Here is a 15,854-nt window from a genome sequence, read left to right on the forward strand (position 1 = left end):
TTTTCTTTTTTTCTTTTGCCTGGTAAGAAAAGGCTTTGACACATGAAAATTAATATAATATCTTCACATTGAGTCTGGAGAAACTAAGTCAAAATTGTATGGCCATATATCTGTTTCCATTTTTCCTCAAACCAGCCACCTGACATTTCAAAAGATAAGAAGTACTGCTCAGCTTGAATGAACTCAAAAATATCTCTGCAAACGTATTTGAACTCATCTTTTGAAATGTCAGTTTGGGATGAAGTGATATGAGTTACTCATTCTGGTACCAGAACAAGTGTTAAGAGACAAAATGTTTTTTTTTAAATATGGGTAATACAGTTCAAAAAGATATTCCGAGTAAATCAAGGGAGTCAAAGTTGTGTGTTTACTATCATGGCAATTAGTTTCATATTTTTTAGCTAGTCTGAGTTTATCTTTTATTTTTAATTTATTTTTGGTTTCGGGGATACACCTGACCATTCTTAAGGCTTACTCAGTGCTCAGGGATCACTCTGGAGAGACTGAAAGGACCACATGGAGGCCAGGGGCGGGTGGGACAGAAACTGAATCTAAATCGTCCAGGTGCAAGACAAATGCTCTACCCTTTGTGCCATTACTTTTGCCCAAGTTAGTCAAGTGTTATTACAAAATTTATGTATCAACATTTCTATTATTTAAAAATTCACTTCCAATATTAATTTATTTTGTTCAATATTCTAATGGTAACCTCACTTGTTATGTTCATATTTTGAATGATTTTCTGTGTACTAATATTTTTTAATTATACAGTCAGATCATATTCATTCTATTTTTGTTGAATAAGCTGGACAGTAAGGAGACTTTCTATAAGAGCTAGAATGATAGTACAGTGGGTAGGGCGTTTGCCTTGCATGAGGCCAACCTGGGTTCGATCCTAGCATTCCATATGGTATCCTGAGCACCATCAGGAGTAATTACTGAGTGAAGAACCAGGAGTAACCCCTGAGCATCCCTAGGTGTGACCCAAAAAAGTAAGAGAGAGAGAGTGTGAGAGAGAGACTGTCCATAGCCACAAACCATTTTAAATTAATGATGAAATTTTATTTCGCATAAGTCCAAACAATTTCACCCTTGTATTTTACTTCTAAGACATAAACACGCTTTCATACATAAACCTGTACCAAAATATTTATAGAAATTTTATTTATAACAGACCAAAGTTGAAAACTATCAAAATGTTGTTCAATGAGTGATCAAACAAATTATAGTATGTGTAAACTATGAAATATTTCTCAGAAATAGTAATGATTTTCTGAGATGTCAGTAGCTAGATAAACCTCAAGGAGAACTGAGTTTCTGAACTTTGATATTAATGAAAATAGCCCTAATTTCATTAATATATATGGAACCTAAGAAAGAAATATAGAGTAAGTCCTAACTAACTATGGGAATCATTTTTGACTACTTTAAGCAAAATGACAAATAACAATACCAACTATGTGATATATTGAGAAATAAGAGTTAAGTACGTGTGGAATAATTTTGATCTTAAACATACCACCAAACTTCTAAATAAGTATGAAAAACCATTTCCATCATTAAAAACACATGGAATTCATTCAGACATATATCAACACACTTATTCCAGTTTAGGGGTTGTGGATCTTTGGAGTCTAATGGGGCATCATAGGATGCAAAGTGGGGTCAACCCAAACACACACACACACACACACACACACACACACGCACACATACAGACAGACACACATACACATACACACATTAATTTAGTCACGGGGGGTCAATTAAGACATGCCAGTGAATCTAAAAATGAATGTTGTTGGTATGTTAAAGAAGCCTAAGTAGCAAGAAAACAAAACAACTTCCTAAGCAGACCGTGCATCAAGAAACTTACTCAGACAACTCCACACAGTAGTATCAGCTGGAAATCTTTTTTTCTCCCTGTCTATAAGGAATCAACCTATGGAATAAACCTAGTTGCCCAACAACAGAAAATTCAAACAAAAGTATGATCTCGCCCCCACAGCAAAGCCTGGCAAGCTACCAGTGGTGTATTCGATATGCCAAACACAGTAACAACAAAGTCTCATGATGGAGACATTACTGAGCCTGCTAGAGCAAATCGATGAACAATGGGAGGACAGTGACAGTGACAGTGACAGTTCTATATGTGACCCTTTTGTACTTCGGTAGTTGAGTAAATTTATCATTTTTCTTCCCCAAAGTACTATAGCTATATGTTCTGGTATTTATTATTTAGTATTCTCAACTCAACAAATGTGTTAAGTTTAATAAAAGAAAAACGTTTCTTTTTAATGTGACAAATATTAGAGCTTTTTTACATATCCTATACTTCTGGAGCCCAGATGGTTCCAGAATTCTAAAGTGATCCAGTAACTCTCACAAGCATCTCATCAACCTTGTGATTCTTTCAGACACATATTTGCTAATTCCTTATTATGAAATTGTGCATATATTCTAATGATATCAATTGTCCAAATGTTGAAGTCAAACAAGCAGATAACTTCTGGGCCAGTCAACCTGTCCCCTTATCAAATACAGTCCCCTCAGTCTCCAACTGAACTGAATTGTCAACAACCTAGCCCACAGACATGGGAATGGCTAGGGATAAACTAATAACCTGCAGCAATAAAAAAATGTGTGTTTATTTTGATTTATCTTTAACTTATTAAACTGATTTGTCCTTATTCTTTGCTATGACACTCTAATAATACTCCTGACCAGTGGAAAGTACTATTGGGTTGTCAACATTCATAGATAAGAGATAAAAGATGAGTGCTAAGTATGAAATAAACATGTTCAAAATTGGGTTTTCTGTTAAATGAATGTTACTGAATTATTAAGTAATAAAATACTTAAATGTTCATTAGTAAAATGCTATTGTTATGTACTTATTTAATTTTATTTTGTCTCAATTTTTTGTTTGTTTTTTCGTTCCACATCTGGTTGTGCTCAGGAATTACTCCTGCCTGTGCTCTCAAGGACTGCTCCTCGTGGGGGTTAGGAGACCATAAAGGATGATGGTGAAGAAACTGGATTTCAACTACAAGCAACACAAGTGCCTTTCCTGCAATACTATCACTTCAAGCAGTTTATTATTATTATTATTATTATTATTTGCTTTTTAGGGTCACACCTAGCAATACGCAGGGTTTACTCCTGGCTTTGCACTCAGGTATCACTCCTGGCAGTGCTGGGGGACCATATGGGATGTTGGGGATCGAACCCAGGTTGGCCGCATGCAAGCCAAACGCCCTACTCGCTGTAGTATCGCTCCGGCCCCCAAGCAGTTTATAACTTTTTAAATACTCAAAAGATAGTACAATGAATTTCAATAAAATCAACCTAACATTCACTAATAGTTAAAATCACTCATTAGTGGAGAACAGGGGTTCATTGTAAAATAAAAATTTAAAAACAAAATAGTCATGGCCAAAGTTTAAAACATATTAATAATTAAAATATTACATCATAATAATAATATTCATGATAACATAACATTGATTGTAAAACTCATAAGTTATCATTCATTCATTCATTCATCATCCTGTTAATCGTCGATTGCCTCGAGCAGGCCCCAGTAACGTCTCTTTCATCCTAGCCCTGAGATTATATTCAAGGCTTTTTAGGAGAATGAGACCCATCATTGTTACTGGTATTTGGCATATTTGGTGCGCCACGGGGAGTTTGCCAGACTCTGCCCTGTGGGCAGGCTATATTCGATAGCCTGCAAGTTTGTCCAGAGTAGGAATGAGATAATGAGATATCATAAAAAGATGTTCTGATAAGATGTCGCGCGGCCGCGAATGCGGCCGCGCGGTTCCGGGAGCTGCATTTTGTAGTCTCTGAGTCTTGGCCGCTGATGGGATTACACGGCGCCAGGGGGCCAGGTGGTGGGTGTGACCCCCGCCTACTGGAATTTGGAGGATCTGGGTGGAGGATGCTCGACTCCAATTCGAGTAGGCTTGGAGATCTTGGCCCCGGAACCCGCGTGGCTTTGTCCCTCTGCCAGTACCTTCATGTGTGCGGAGAGTGGTCTCAGCATGGTGGTGGCTGGTCCTGGAGGTCTTCGGCTGCCGGAGCCCTGGTCGGGGTGGGGAGGAAAGCTCAACCCGCTCCCCTCCAAGGGACCCTGGCGAGGAACAGCCAGGCGCAGGGGCAGGAGACTGACTGCACTGGTCTCGTCCGGGAGCTGCATTTTGTAGTCTCTGAGTCTTGGCCGCTGATGGGATTACACGGCGCCAGGGGGCCAGGTGGTGGGTGTGACCCCCGCCTACTGGAATTTGGAGGATCTGGGTGGAGGATGCTCGACTCCAATTCGAGTAGGCTTGGAGATCTTGGCCCCGGAACCCGCGTGGCTTTGTCCCTCTGCCAGTACCTTCATGTGTGCGGAGAGTGGTCTCAGCATGGTGGTGGCTGGTTCTGGAGGTCTTCGGCTGCCGGAGCCCTGGTCGGGGTGGGGAGGAAAGCTCAACCCGCTCCCCTCCAATTGGAGTCGAGCATCCTCCACCCAGATCCTCCAAATTCCAGTAGGCGGGGGTCACACCCACCACCTGGCCCCCTGGCGCCGTGTAATCCCATCAGCGGCCAAGACTCAGAGACTACAAAATGCAGCTCCCGGACGAGACCAGTGCAGTCAGTCTCCTGCCCCTGCGCCTGGCTGTTCCTCGCCAGGGTCCCTTGGAGGGGAGCGGGTTGAGCTTTCCTCCCCACCCCGACCAGGGCTCCGGCAGCCGAAGACCTCCAGGACCAGCCACCACCATGCTGAGACCACTCTCCGCACACATGAAGGTACTGGCAGAGGGACAAAGCCACGCGGGTTCCGGGGCCAAGATCTCCAAGCCTACTCGAATTGGAGTCGAGCATCCTCCACCCAGATCCTCCAAATTCCAGTAGGCGGGGGTCACACCCACCACCTGGCCCCCTGGCGCCGTGTAATCCCATCAGCGGCCAAGACTCAGAGACTACAAAATGCAGCTCCCGGACGAGACCAGTGCAGTCAGTCTCCTGCCCCTGCGCCTGGCTGTTCCTCGCCAGGGTCCCTTGGAGGGGAGCGGGTTGAGCTTTCCTCCCCACCCCGACCAGGGCTCCGGCAGCCGAAGACCTCCAGGACCAGCCACCACCATGCTGAGATAAGTTATCATTAAAATTTATTTTAGAAAGAGGTAACTCTGGTATTAAAAATTAGTCAACATTGCCATATATTTATATTAAGTAGTTGATTATGTACTTATAAAAGTAATTTTATTAGGGTACCCTATATATTCATTAGAGTGCTAATATTTTTTTATGTAAAATACATACAGGGTAAACATTTTGGTTTGAGTTCCCCTCAATTCCTCCAAAGAGAGAATATAGCTGTGTGATAAAATAATTATGAAATTATATTTAAAATGTTAATCTTATATATTTTAGAAAAAATCTTTAGTTTGTAGAATGTCATTTAGATTCTAGATTTATTTTTGTTTTTGTACCTAAAATGGTTAAAATGGGCTGTTACCTGTGAGAATATTTATACATAAACCTCCATTTTTTATTTTCTTGATTTTTTTCTTTTTCCTTATCCCCATTGTAAATAATCAACTTTTATGTATATTTATATGTATGCACAGACTGGAGACAATATACTCTCTCCAAAACTATTATTTACTATCAGTAAGTTTTATTATTTTCTATTAATTTCATGTTAACTTGACTAGAATTTTGACTAATTGCTATTAAAATTAAACCTGAAAATTAGAATCCATTACTTATTATTTCAAGTAGTGAAATATTTGGGGCTCTTTCTTTTCCTTTTTGAACAACTGATTATTCATTTTTCTTTCACTTTTGTTAATGGAGAACTTTTATTTTCCAACAGAGTCAGTGCCGTGTTAAAATTCCTATGTCTTACCTACCAGCTGTGAGTTTCTTAATCACTTCACTTCACTTCCTCAGTCTTCTCATCATTAGCATGGATCTAATAATTGCAAGAATATAGCAGTTGGAGTTGGAGTGATAGCACAGTGGGTAGGGCGTTTGCCTTGCACACAGCTGACCCTGAGCACATGGTCCCCTGAGCACCACTACGAGTAATTCCTAAGCGCAGAGCCAGGAGTAACCCTGGTACAACCCTGGATATTTTCCAAAAAGCAAATAAATAAATAAAATAAAATAACAGTTGAAGTGTCAGCACTAAGTAAAATAAAGTAAAACAACACTTAATGCTTCAAACATGTAGAACTTCAGTAAATACTGTCCAGTCCACATACCATGATGCTCTCATGTTCTATTTGGAATGCAGTGAAGCTAGACTTACCATACTAAACTTAACTGTAATGTCTTTTATAGGGTTGTAAACTTTCAAGGTGATCCTGAAGCGCTTTGCTTTATGAACGCTTAGCAGCAAAAGACAGATGCAAGCAAAGGTCTAGGAGTATACCGGAATCTTTCCTCTTTTGAGGTCATAACCTTTATCTCAAACAATGAGAATGTGAACAATAAGGAGTACCCTAACAGGAGCCCTTACATTTCCTTGTGAAAAGCAGCATCTATGAAAAAGAAAACACAAGATGTCATTATCTAATATAAATATGCTAAAATTATTTATATATCAAGAAATCAACACATGAACAAAACAAGATCTTCTTTGAGAACGAGGCCCAAGTCAAAATATCCCCACTGCTTTCCCAAATACTCAAAACAAAACAAAACAAAAATACTTTGGCACTTCTCTGGGTATCATTTTACAACTTTTCTCTGTAAAGAAAAAGACCCCCCACCCCCCCCACACACACTCACACACTGTATAGTTAGTCATTTAATGAATTAGCTGTCATGGGTGGGAGATAACATAATGATGACTGTTCAATTATTTATCTCATATACTTTTAAAGATTGTCTCTTTATACAATTCCTGACTATACTTTTTTGGAGGGCCATATCCAGCAATGCTCAGGACTTACTCCTGGTTTTGGATTCATTGATATGTCCTGGTGGTGCTTGGGGATCATATCACAATATTTTATGAAATATTTTTGAGAAATCATAGCAATTGCATTATATTATAAGCAATGTCTCCACTGACAGGAAACAAATCATGTGTTGGAAGAGAATTGATAAATGTTCAGTGCCTATTCTCCTAGGACAGTAGATAAGTTTAGACATGCTGACACACTAAGCAGTGCGATGAGGCAATTAAAGAATAATCAATGAATTAAAATATTAGTCTAAAACTGGTTCAAGCCGTTCACAAGTAAAAAAACAAATTAAGTGCTGGGCTGAAGAAACTTGGTGATTTTATACTCCATAGTAAATAAAGACATAAAGATAGGTATGAGTCATATGAAAGAAAAGGATGTTGAAGATCACCTTCTAAACCTACCGTTTACTTAAGGATACTGAAACCTATAAAAAATAAAGCAATTAGGCTGACACTCTATTAAACTGCATATATTAGTAGTATTATTTGGCTTTAGATAACTTAATTGATATTCCATGTAGATATTTTTAGTAACTCAAAAAGATTTTTTTGGGGGGAGGGGCAGAATCTTCAAAAAGGCACATAAATTTTAAGTTAGCATCTCAGTGTGAGGCTTTTTGCCAAACTGGAAGACTGATTCAGTGCCATTCCTTTAAATTTGCTTCATGCATTTGGAGCACATTATAATAGCAAAAAGCTGCTTTTAGATTTCTGATGCCAAAACATTTCAGGAAAAAAAAAATCAAAGATGAGCTTCTACCTCTTTTCAAAATTGCATCACTGCTGCTTTATTCTTTTATCTTTATTGCAAATATTTGAACAAAAAACAAATGCCATCAACTAAAGAGGATGGGAAATTTGTTGTGAAGACAAAACAGAGCTCCTGATGTCAAAGCTGGTGAGTAGACTCACCTTTATTAGGAGTGACTGCAAGCTGAATCTTTACAGTGGTTGAATGCACCAATTCAAGAGCATACCTTTTTTCTTAAATAAATAAATAAATAAAATAGAACAACAGCATTTTTCTCAGACGCGTTTTTGTCAGTCATTTTAAACATTCAGTGTGACTAATATTGCCCTTCAGTTGTTTCTAGAGAATAGAAGAGAAAATGGAAGGGGGGGGGTGGGAAGCAAAGAAAGCGTGAGCATAGTCAAATGCCTCAAACTGTTTTGTCTTAATTTACTTGGAAATCTCAATCCAGCTGGGCACGTCATTTAAATACATCATTTTCAATCCTGAAATGCTTGGACCTGTGTAAATTTCACTGACATTAACCACAGGATCTGCCATGGGACAAATTCCCAGATCGGAAAACATTCTATCAATGAAATGAACGAAGGAAACCATCGTCCTCTAAAGTACCTGGCGCCGCTGCAAGTATCAAAAGTCAAATTCCTTGACTGGAATTTCAATCAGACCTGCCATCTCCATATTTAGAAAGTCTACAATTTACTCCGCAAGAACACGTTGACTAATCATTTCATCCCGAGCCGCCAAAGTCCTGAAAGAAAAGACAGGGGTCAGCATCCGTGCGAGCGCTGGGGGTGGGGTGGGGGGTGGCTGGGTGGCTGGGTGGCTGGGTGGGGGTGTTTAAGAAACTAGCCACGGCTCCGCACAGCACACTCTGCGAATGCGTGACGGTGTGACGACAGGGCTGTGGATGCCACGAGCCTGTGATGATGGGCAGCGGGCTCTCCTCCGAAGCAGAAGGGACCAGCTCCTCCTCTTAGGGCCGGCGGCGGAGCCGATTTCCCCGGCACCTCGCGGGAGGGAGCCCCGGTGGGTCGCGGCCGGCGTTGTCGGGAGGATTCTTCACCCTCGTTATCCCAGGAGGCAGACGCCGCTTTTTTTTTTTTTTTTCGGGATAGCGCTTGGCAACACTCACCGCGGACGCCTCCCGATCACTTCCCTCCGTGGGGGTGTGACTTCGTCTAAGCAACTCACACTTACAGTAGCTGCTCCCGGGCGAGGCTGCGAGCCGCGGCGGGCGGGGGCGCGGGCAGGAGCAGGAGGAGCAGGAGCAGGAGGAGGAGGAGGTGGAGGAGCAGGAGGAGGTGGAGGAGGAGGAGGAGGAGGTGGAGGAGGGTGGCGGGTGGGAGGCGCACAGCCGCGAGGCAGAGGAGACGCCGGAGCTCCAGACACAGCAGGAGCGCGCCGTGGCGGTGCAGTTTCCGCGTCGCCTTCACCGCCTCCATCCCGAGCCGCGGGAACCGCCGCAGCCGCCGGCCTCGGCCGCCCGCCCAGATCCGCGCTCGCGTCCGCCCAGTCGCTTCCCATCCCTCCCGGGCCCCAGCCCCCGGCCCGCGGCCGTCTCTTCCCGCCGCCCCTCTTTGAACTCTCCGGATTTTCTTGTTTTCTTCTCTCACCTCGCTAGTTCGTCCCTCTCGGGGGCTTTTCTCCATCCCTTGTTCTTTCTTCCAAAGCATCTTGCTTCGGTCCCCTTCGCGTTGAGGATTTCTTCGGGACTTAAGATGACTTGGCTTCGGTACCAACGTCCACTTGAGCGCTGAAGACGGACCCGGAGCCTTGATCCTCCCCTCCCGGGGGCATTGCAAAGACCTTCATCTTCAGGGGTGGGGCGAGGGGGGGGAACAAAAAGTCCTCAGAGGCGTATGAACTGAAGGCGGGACCTTCCCGACCCCCGGGGAGCTCAGTTGGGGGAACTGCTCCTGCCGCCCGAACTCGCGCTGTCTGGGACCCCCGTGGAGCAGCGCTGAGAGCCCAGGTGGAGGCAAACTTCAGTCGTCCGAGGATCGCTGCGTCCCCGCATTTGGGGGACACCCCCCCCCCCATCACCACCACCACCACCACCACCACCACCACTACCATCACTACCACCGGGCCGGTGGCTGAGAAGGCGGAGGAGCCGCGAGCATCCCTCCCTCGGCCCTCCACGCCAGGCCGGAGTCGTGGACTGTGAACCGCACGGAGCAGCGGAGGCGGCGACGGAAAGATGCGGGGCGCTGGGCCCCGGGGTGCAGGACGCCGGCGGCTCCCGGGCGGCTCCCGCCGCGCTGCGACGTCCCTGGCCGGCTGCTACCCCGCACCTCGCCGGGCCCCGCTCTGGACATGCCTGCTGCTGTGCGCCGCGCTCCGGACCCTCCTGGCCAGCCCCAGCAACGAAGGTAGCGCGGCGGGGGGTGGGGACGGCGGCGGCCCGGGGCGCAGGGGCGAGGCGGGGCCTGGGAGCGCGGGGCGCGTGTCGGACCCCCAGTGCTCCCCGCGGCCTCTCGCGCTCGCCCGTGGCATTGTTTGACACGAGCCCCGGCGGGCTGCCCGGGGGTGGCAACTTCCAAGCCTGGCCGACTCGGAGGGTCCAGCCCGGCTCCTAGGCGTGGGGCGCGGCCCGGGGCAGCGGGTAGCGCGCGGGGGAAGTGGCGTTTCGGGGTGCGGGGAGTGGGAAGTGTTGGGGGGCCAGCCCGGGAGGCTCCCGGGAGCCGAGGGGACTTGTGGAAACCGTTATTCGGAGCAGCTGGTGGGAATCGCTTCTGTGGCGGTGACTGCATGCTCGTGTTTTAGGGGGAGCAAAGAGCCTTCCGGGAGCTGTTATTTAGGGCAGCCGCCGCTTCTATTTTGGGGACCGGGTGGCAGGAGCTATTATTTCTCGAGAGAGGAGGATGACGAAGGACAGAAAGCGCCCCATACCTTAGGGTACACCTTCACTTTGGAGGATGCAGGCTAACCCCGAGAATCAAGTGCGGGAAGGCGGGAAGGTGGGGTGCGGTGAGAGACCGAGGTGGGCGAGGGTCGCAGCTGGGAAGTTGCGGTGCACACCCAGGAGAAGCCAGCCAACGCATGTTTTCGGGAGGAAAGGAACCCCCGCTGCAGCGGGACGCGGGCTCCCGGGTCCCTCCCCCCCAGTCCTCCTGTACATTCCCGAGTTCGCGTGCAGAGCGCGAGCGGCACCTGCAGCGGGAGCTGAGCTCGGCCTGCGGCCGCCTCGGCTCTCAGCCCCGGAGGCGGGGAAACGGCCCCGAGTACGGCCCCGCGGCCGCAGGGCTGCGGTTTGGGGCTGGGGCTCTGGCTGCCACGAGGGAGGCACACACCCTTTAGGAAATAACCGAACGCCCTGCACTCCCGGGGTCGCGGACGCCGGCCCCGAGTGATGGAGCAGAGGTGGCCGAGTCGTGCGTGTCCTCGTGACTCGCTCAGAGGGAGGGGAGGGCGCGGAGCCGCTTCCCCGCGCAGCCAGTTTCCCGGGAACCCCGTGAAAGCCGGGCGAGGGGGATCCCCACCGCATCCTACCAGCTTAAGGCGGAAAGCCCCACGTTGTACATTAGGAAAAAAAAATCCTTTGCAAGGGTTCTAGGTGAGTGGCCAGATAGCCGGTCCACACTCGCGTTTCATCTCCCAGGCAGCGTTTTGCCTTTTTCCCCAGGAAGTTGAGAAAGTGTGTTTCTCCAGTCCGCTTGTTCCGAGGGAACGTCTCGGGTTCTATTCCAGGATGTTAGGAGTAGGAGGATCAATAGTACAGTCAGACGTCTTTTAACTGTTTCGTCCTGGTTTGGATTCAGAGTAACTGATGATGTCACCCATCCGGTGGTCGTGCCCCTTATTTTATCCCCCACTCCCCCCCCCCCCAACCTTGGGGAAAAAAAAATCTTAAGGAAAGCTCCAAGGGAGCGGTCGCTTTGGTTAGGGAAGGCGAAGAAATGAATTGGGGGAGGGGCACTGAGTGGAACTTCGGGTAAGGTCTGTGCAGAGAGGGATGAACAGAAGAAAGTGTTAGAGAGCAAGGGGGTAGCACCGGTTTCCTAAGGCGGTTTTAAGCAGGAATCTTGTGGAAGGACGGTTGCCTGCTTTATAATCAAGCCAACAGCTCCCACAGGTTGGCGCATCCTTACTCCAGCCAGTGGAACGCTGCAAAACTTGGGCTACAGTGAGATGGAGAGTGTGTAGGGATTGAACCACAAATGAGTACTTCAGCACCCAGTGCTCTAAAGGTCATAAAAGTACAAGTCTTTCAACGCTTTGGCGCTATGTTTCTGTATCAAATCACTATCATGTAATTGGAAACAGGAATCTTAATATTGAAACGGTCTCATTCATCCACTCTGCCCAATATAGTTTCCCTCTTTCCATTATCATCTTCTCCTATCTTTATTTCTGGTCTATACAATTTGTGTACACTTCATTTCTCCATGGGAGTGCTGGTATAAATCCAACAGCATCAAACTATTCATAACAGGAATCGATTTATTTATTTATTTATTTATTTGTTGATTTACGGATACAAACTGGTTTTTTTGTTTGTTTGTTTCTGGAGGGACTTTAAAAGGTCAGAGGGGAAAAGAGTTCAAATACACACTAAAGTCATTAAAAACTTGCTGAAGTGTACTTTGCTTTTTGCATCCTCTTTAGATGCTCAGTGATATCCCTGACCATATTGTATATATAGGCTTTATAATATGTGTGTGATATGAAGGCTTCTATTATATAAGAGAGAACGGAAGAATTAAATCTTATTTTACGTTTATAGTTGGTGTTCTATACTTTATTTTTAAAATTTAAATTTGGTAGACATGATAAGCATATTAATTTGCCAAAAGCAATAAAACACATAAGTTTAGGTAGATATGAAGTAAATGGAAGAATAGATTGGATAATAGACAAAAAGAAGAAAACTCATTCTTCAGCCTGAATATTTTAATATCAATTCTAAGGTTAACATTTTGTCTTAGAGTATTTATTAGGCATAAAATACAAGTGGAAGGACCTTTGAGGTATTTTTTTTTATAAAACTATGAACATATATTTAGCAAGAAAATTATCTAAGACTGTCCAGATATGAGTACATATGTGCATAAATATGAACTAGTATATCAATAAATGAAACCTTTCTATAGAGTTAATGCAAAAAGGGCTTGTGTCCACTGTTATGAATATTGGAGGTGGCCCTGAACTTATTCAGTAACTGCCACTTTTTGCTGTCTGGAGATATATTTGTAAACAAGCATTATTTGACAAGTGCTTTTCACAGCAGGGATTCTTGGCCAATTACTGCTGAATAGCTCTGCATTGAAAATGATTCACCCGCAGTGAATCAAGCTTAATTCATTGAAGCTACAGTCAGTAATGTACCAGTAAAGTGCTTCTGACAGTTGTCAGCAGTTTGTATGTGGAAAGTCCAGTTTCTTGTGGCTGAATGTTTTCTGTGTTTGAAGAAAGTGGAATGGGGGTGCTGGAGGAAAAAAAAAGCAAAATACAACTCACATAAGGGGGGAAATTGGAACTCTGCTCTTTGTTTAATCATAAAACTGTAGCTGGTTTCATTGCCAAAGAAGAAAAGGGAGCAAGTTTTGGGGAGGTGGTTTCTCTTGGTTTATAATCAGACAAGGCCCATAAAACAGATTAGATGACATAATAGATTTGTAAAACTAAATGGCTTTGTTTTGTGACCTTGTCATCCTGTAGTAATTCACTTCCTTTTAGAGAAAGCAGCAGGACCCCACAGAAAAGGGACAGTAAAATCACTGCCTCAACAGGACACTACTCAACACACAGAAAGAGAACCATGGCCCTATTTGAATCATAGATTGTTGAAACTAAATATGGCAGTAAAGACATTTGACTTTTTGCTTTATAAACGTTGAGGGAGGGGAGTAGAAGGTTGAATCTTGGATGTTTTGGTTATTTTCAGGTGGCCAAAGATCTTGCAGGAGGGCAGGTGAAAGGATTTCTTTACTCAAATAAGAGTAGTGCGTGAACAGTTTCTTCGTTTTCCAGGGAAAATTTCTCTTTGAAAATATTCTTGAAATAGCATCCCTTATGGATAGGTACTCTTAATTTGGTATTTAAATAGTCCATATTTAAATATAAGTGGCATGGGGAGAGGGTTCAATTTTTGTGCTTATAAACTCATCATCATTATTTATATTATTGATACATTGTTTTACAAAAAATGATCACTTAAAATATTTCCAAAACATCAAAATGAGACGAGATAGCTATAAATAGACATCCCCAAACTAATTAAATACGGACTTTATTCAATACTGCCACTATTTAAAAACAGCTATGCTTTTGCAAAGTTCTCTGTATTTTTGTTGATTGACTTGATCACTGAAAACTCTTACTGGGTTTTTTTTAAATATATATAAATATATTTACTCATAAGATTAATTCATTTCTCTTTAATTTGACTTTAATATAAAAGTATAATTTATATAGTTGACTTTAATGTACAAGTATAATGTATATGGCTATATCAATAACTATATATAGATTCCTTACATAAAGAAAATTTAATGTTTTCAAGGAAAATGAACTGTTAATATCTTCCCTAAATAACTATAAACATATTTACAACTCCTTTGCATTATTTTTAAAATTTAAATTAGGAAATAGAGTAAGTAGTTTGAACTTAAAAGAAATGTTTAATTTTTTATTGGTGATTATGAATTTTCTATCAATCTTAAAATAGTTTACAGTCATTTTCATAGGTATTGAAAGTGAACTGTTTTGACTTCCAGACTTGTGTAATTTACATATCTCTTTTCTTTGAGATTATGTTCTGACTCTAAAGAGATTATGAAAGCTGACAAACTTAGATTGTTACTTCTGACATTTAAATTGGTTCTTCCTATTCTACTATTTCTAAGGAGTATGTATGTAGCTATAGTTATGAGAGCAAAATAACTCTTATGGTTCTTCTTTTCTTGGTAACTACATATTAAATTATTTTATAGATTTATATATATACATATCTATGGATTAAAGTATATATAGTAAGTTGCTTGGTTAGGAATTTCTTCAAAGTAATCTTAGTCTACATACCTAATAAGTTATTAATTGACAATAAAAATATCATTATTTGTTTCATCTCAGACTAGGTGATACATTTAGGTTTTTCTCAGATAAACAGGTAGATAAAATAATAAAATGAGTTCAAAGGTAAACACAGATTGAAATGGTTCACATATTTTTGAAATGGTTCACATATTTTACAAAACGTTTAATCTATCTCTTAAAAATAAAATGGGTTTATTCATGGGAAGATGCATTTTACATAGAATATAAATAATGCAAGAATCTCTGCTGTAATTTTATCTCTTTTTAAAAAAGTATTGTATAGCACTAGTAAACATTTCACAATTATGTGATGTGCTGTGAAGTATTTTTTGTATTATTGGTTCCATTAAAATTTTTACTTTGACATATAAATTTTTTTTATAAAAATATTGGGTTTGAGCTTCCAAACAATTATTCTAAGTATGTGGGAAGTCTCCCTTTATTTCATATTTTCTCTTCAGTTTTTAGTTTTAATTTCTCACCAGAAAGTTGTTCCTAAGTTAATGATTTTGAAGTACTTAGGCAAGGCAATTTTTTTCTTTTGAACAAAAATGATTTTAAAGTCACAGTTTGGACAGCACTTCATTTTTGATAATACATTTATTAAAATATAAAAGATATGATGAAAAACATTCCTTGAAATGGCAAAATTATACATGCCATAAATTGTACTATGAAGTAGGTATTTATGAATTACGTTTCAAATCTTTACACAGGAATAGTAAAAGGATTGGAATTTACATCTCCCTACACTGTAGATTTTACATATAAGAAGTTTTTTTCAGATGACATAAAAGTCATAAAATGGCTTAACTTAAAACTCACATTATAATAACAATTAAAAATATGTAGTTTAAAAAATTATTTGGTTAAATGAATTTTTGAGAGATATTTAAAAATTCTCCATTAACTTTGTTTGCTACCAACTTAAACAATTCTATCTGATATGAAGTAAAATGTGAAAAGAACGGTGTGTAAACTGCATAAGAATTTGAATTATGTCCGATGTGGCAATTTATGTTTGCTCTTTCTTTGTCCTTAGAAATTTTATCTCAGAGTTTTAATCAAGTAACTGAGGAGTACATGTATTACAAAGTC

General features: G+C 42.3%; 1 protein-coding gene across 7 annotated transcripts in view; it reads left to right on the forward strand.

The window, feature by feature from the left end:
- Positions 1-9,808: 9,808 nt before the first annotated feature.
- The window catches only part of EPHA5 (EPH receptor A5), a 316,984-nt gene continuing 310,938 nt past the window's right edge, over positions 9,809-15,854 (forward strand). For all 7 annotated transcript variants that reach the window (XM_056111198.1, XM_056111200.1, XM_056111199.1 and 4 more), the window contains exon 1: positions 9,809-10,090. In XM_056111198.1, the coding sequence (XP_055967173.1) occupies positions 9,919-10,090 (172 nt within the window). In that variant the 5' untranslated portion in view covers positions 9,809-9,918. The remainder of the gene's footprint in view (positions 10,091-15,854) is intronic.

Source organism: Sorex fumeus, unplaced genomic scaffold (assembly GCF_029834395.1).
Source record: "Sorex fumeus unplaced genomic scaffold, SorFum_2.1 ptg000013l, whole genome shotgun sequence".
NCBI lineage: Eukaryota > Metazoa > Chordata > Mammalia > Eulipotyphla > Soricidae > Sorex > Sorex fumeus.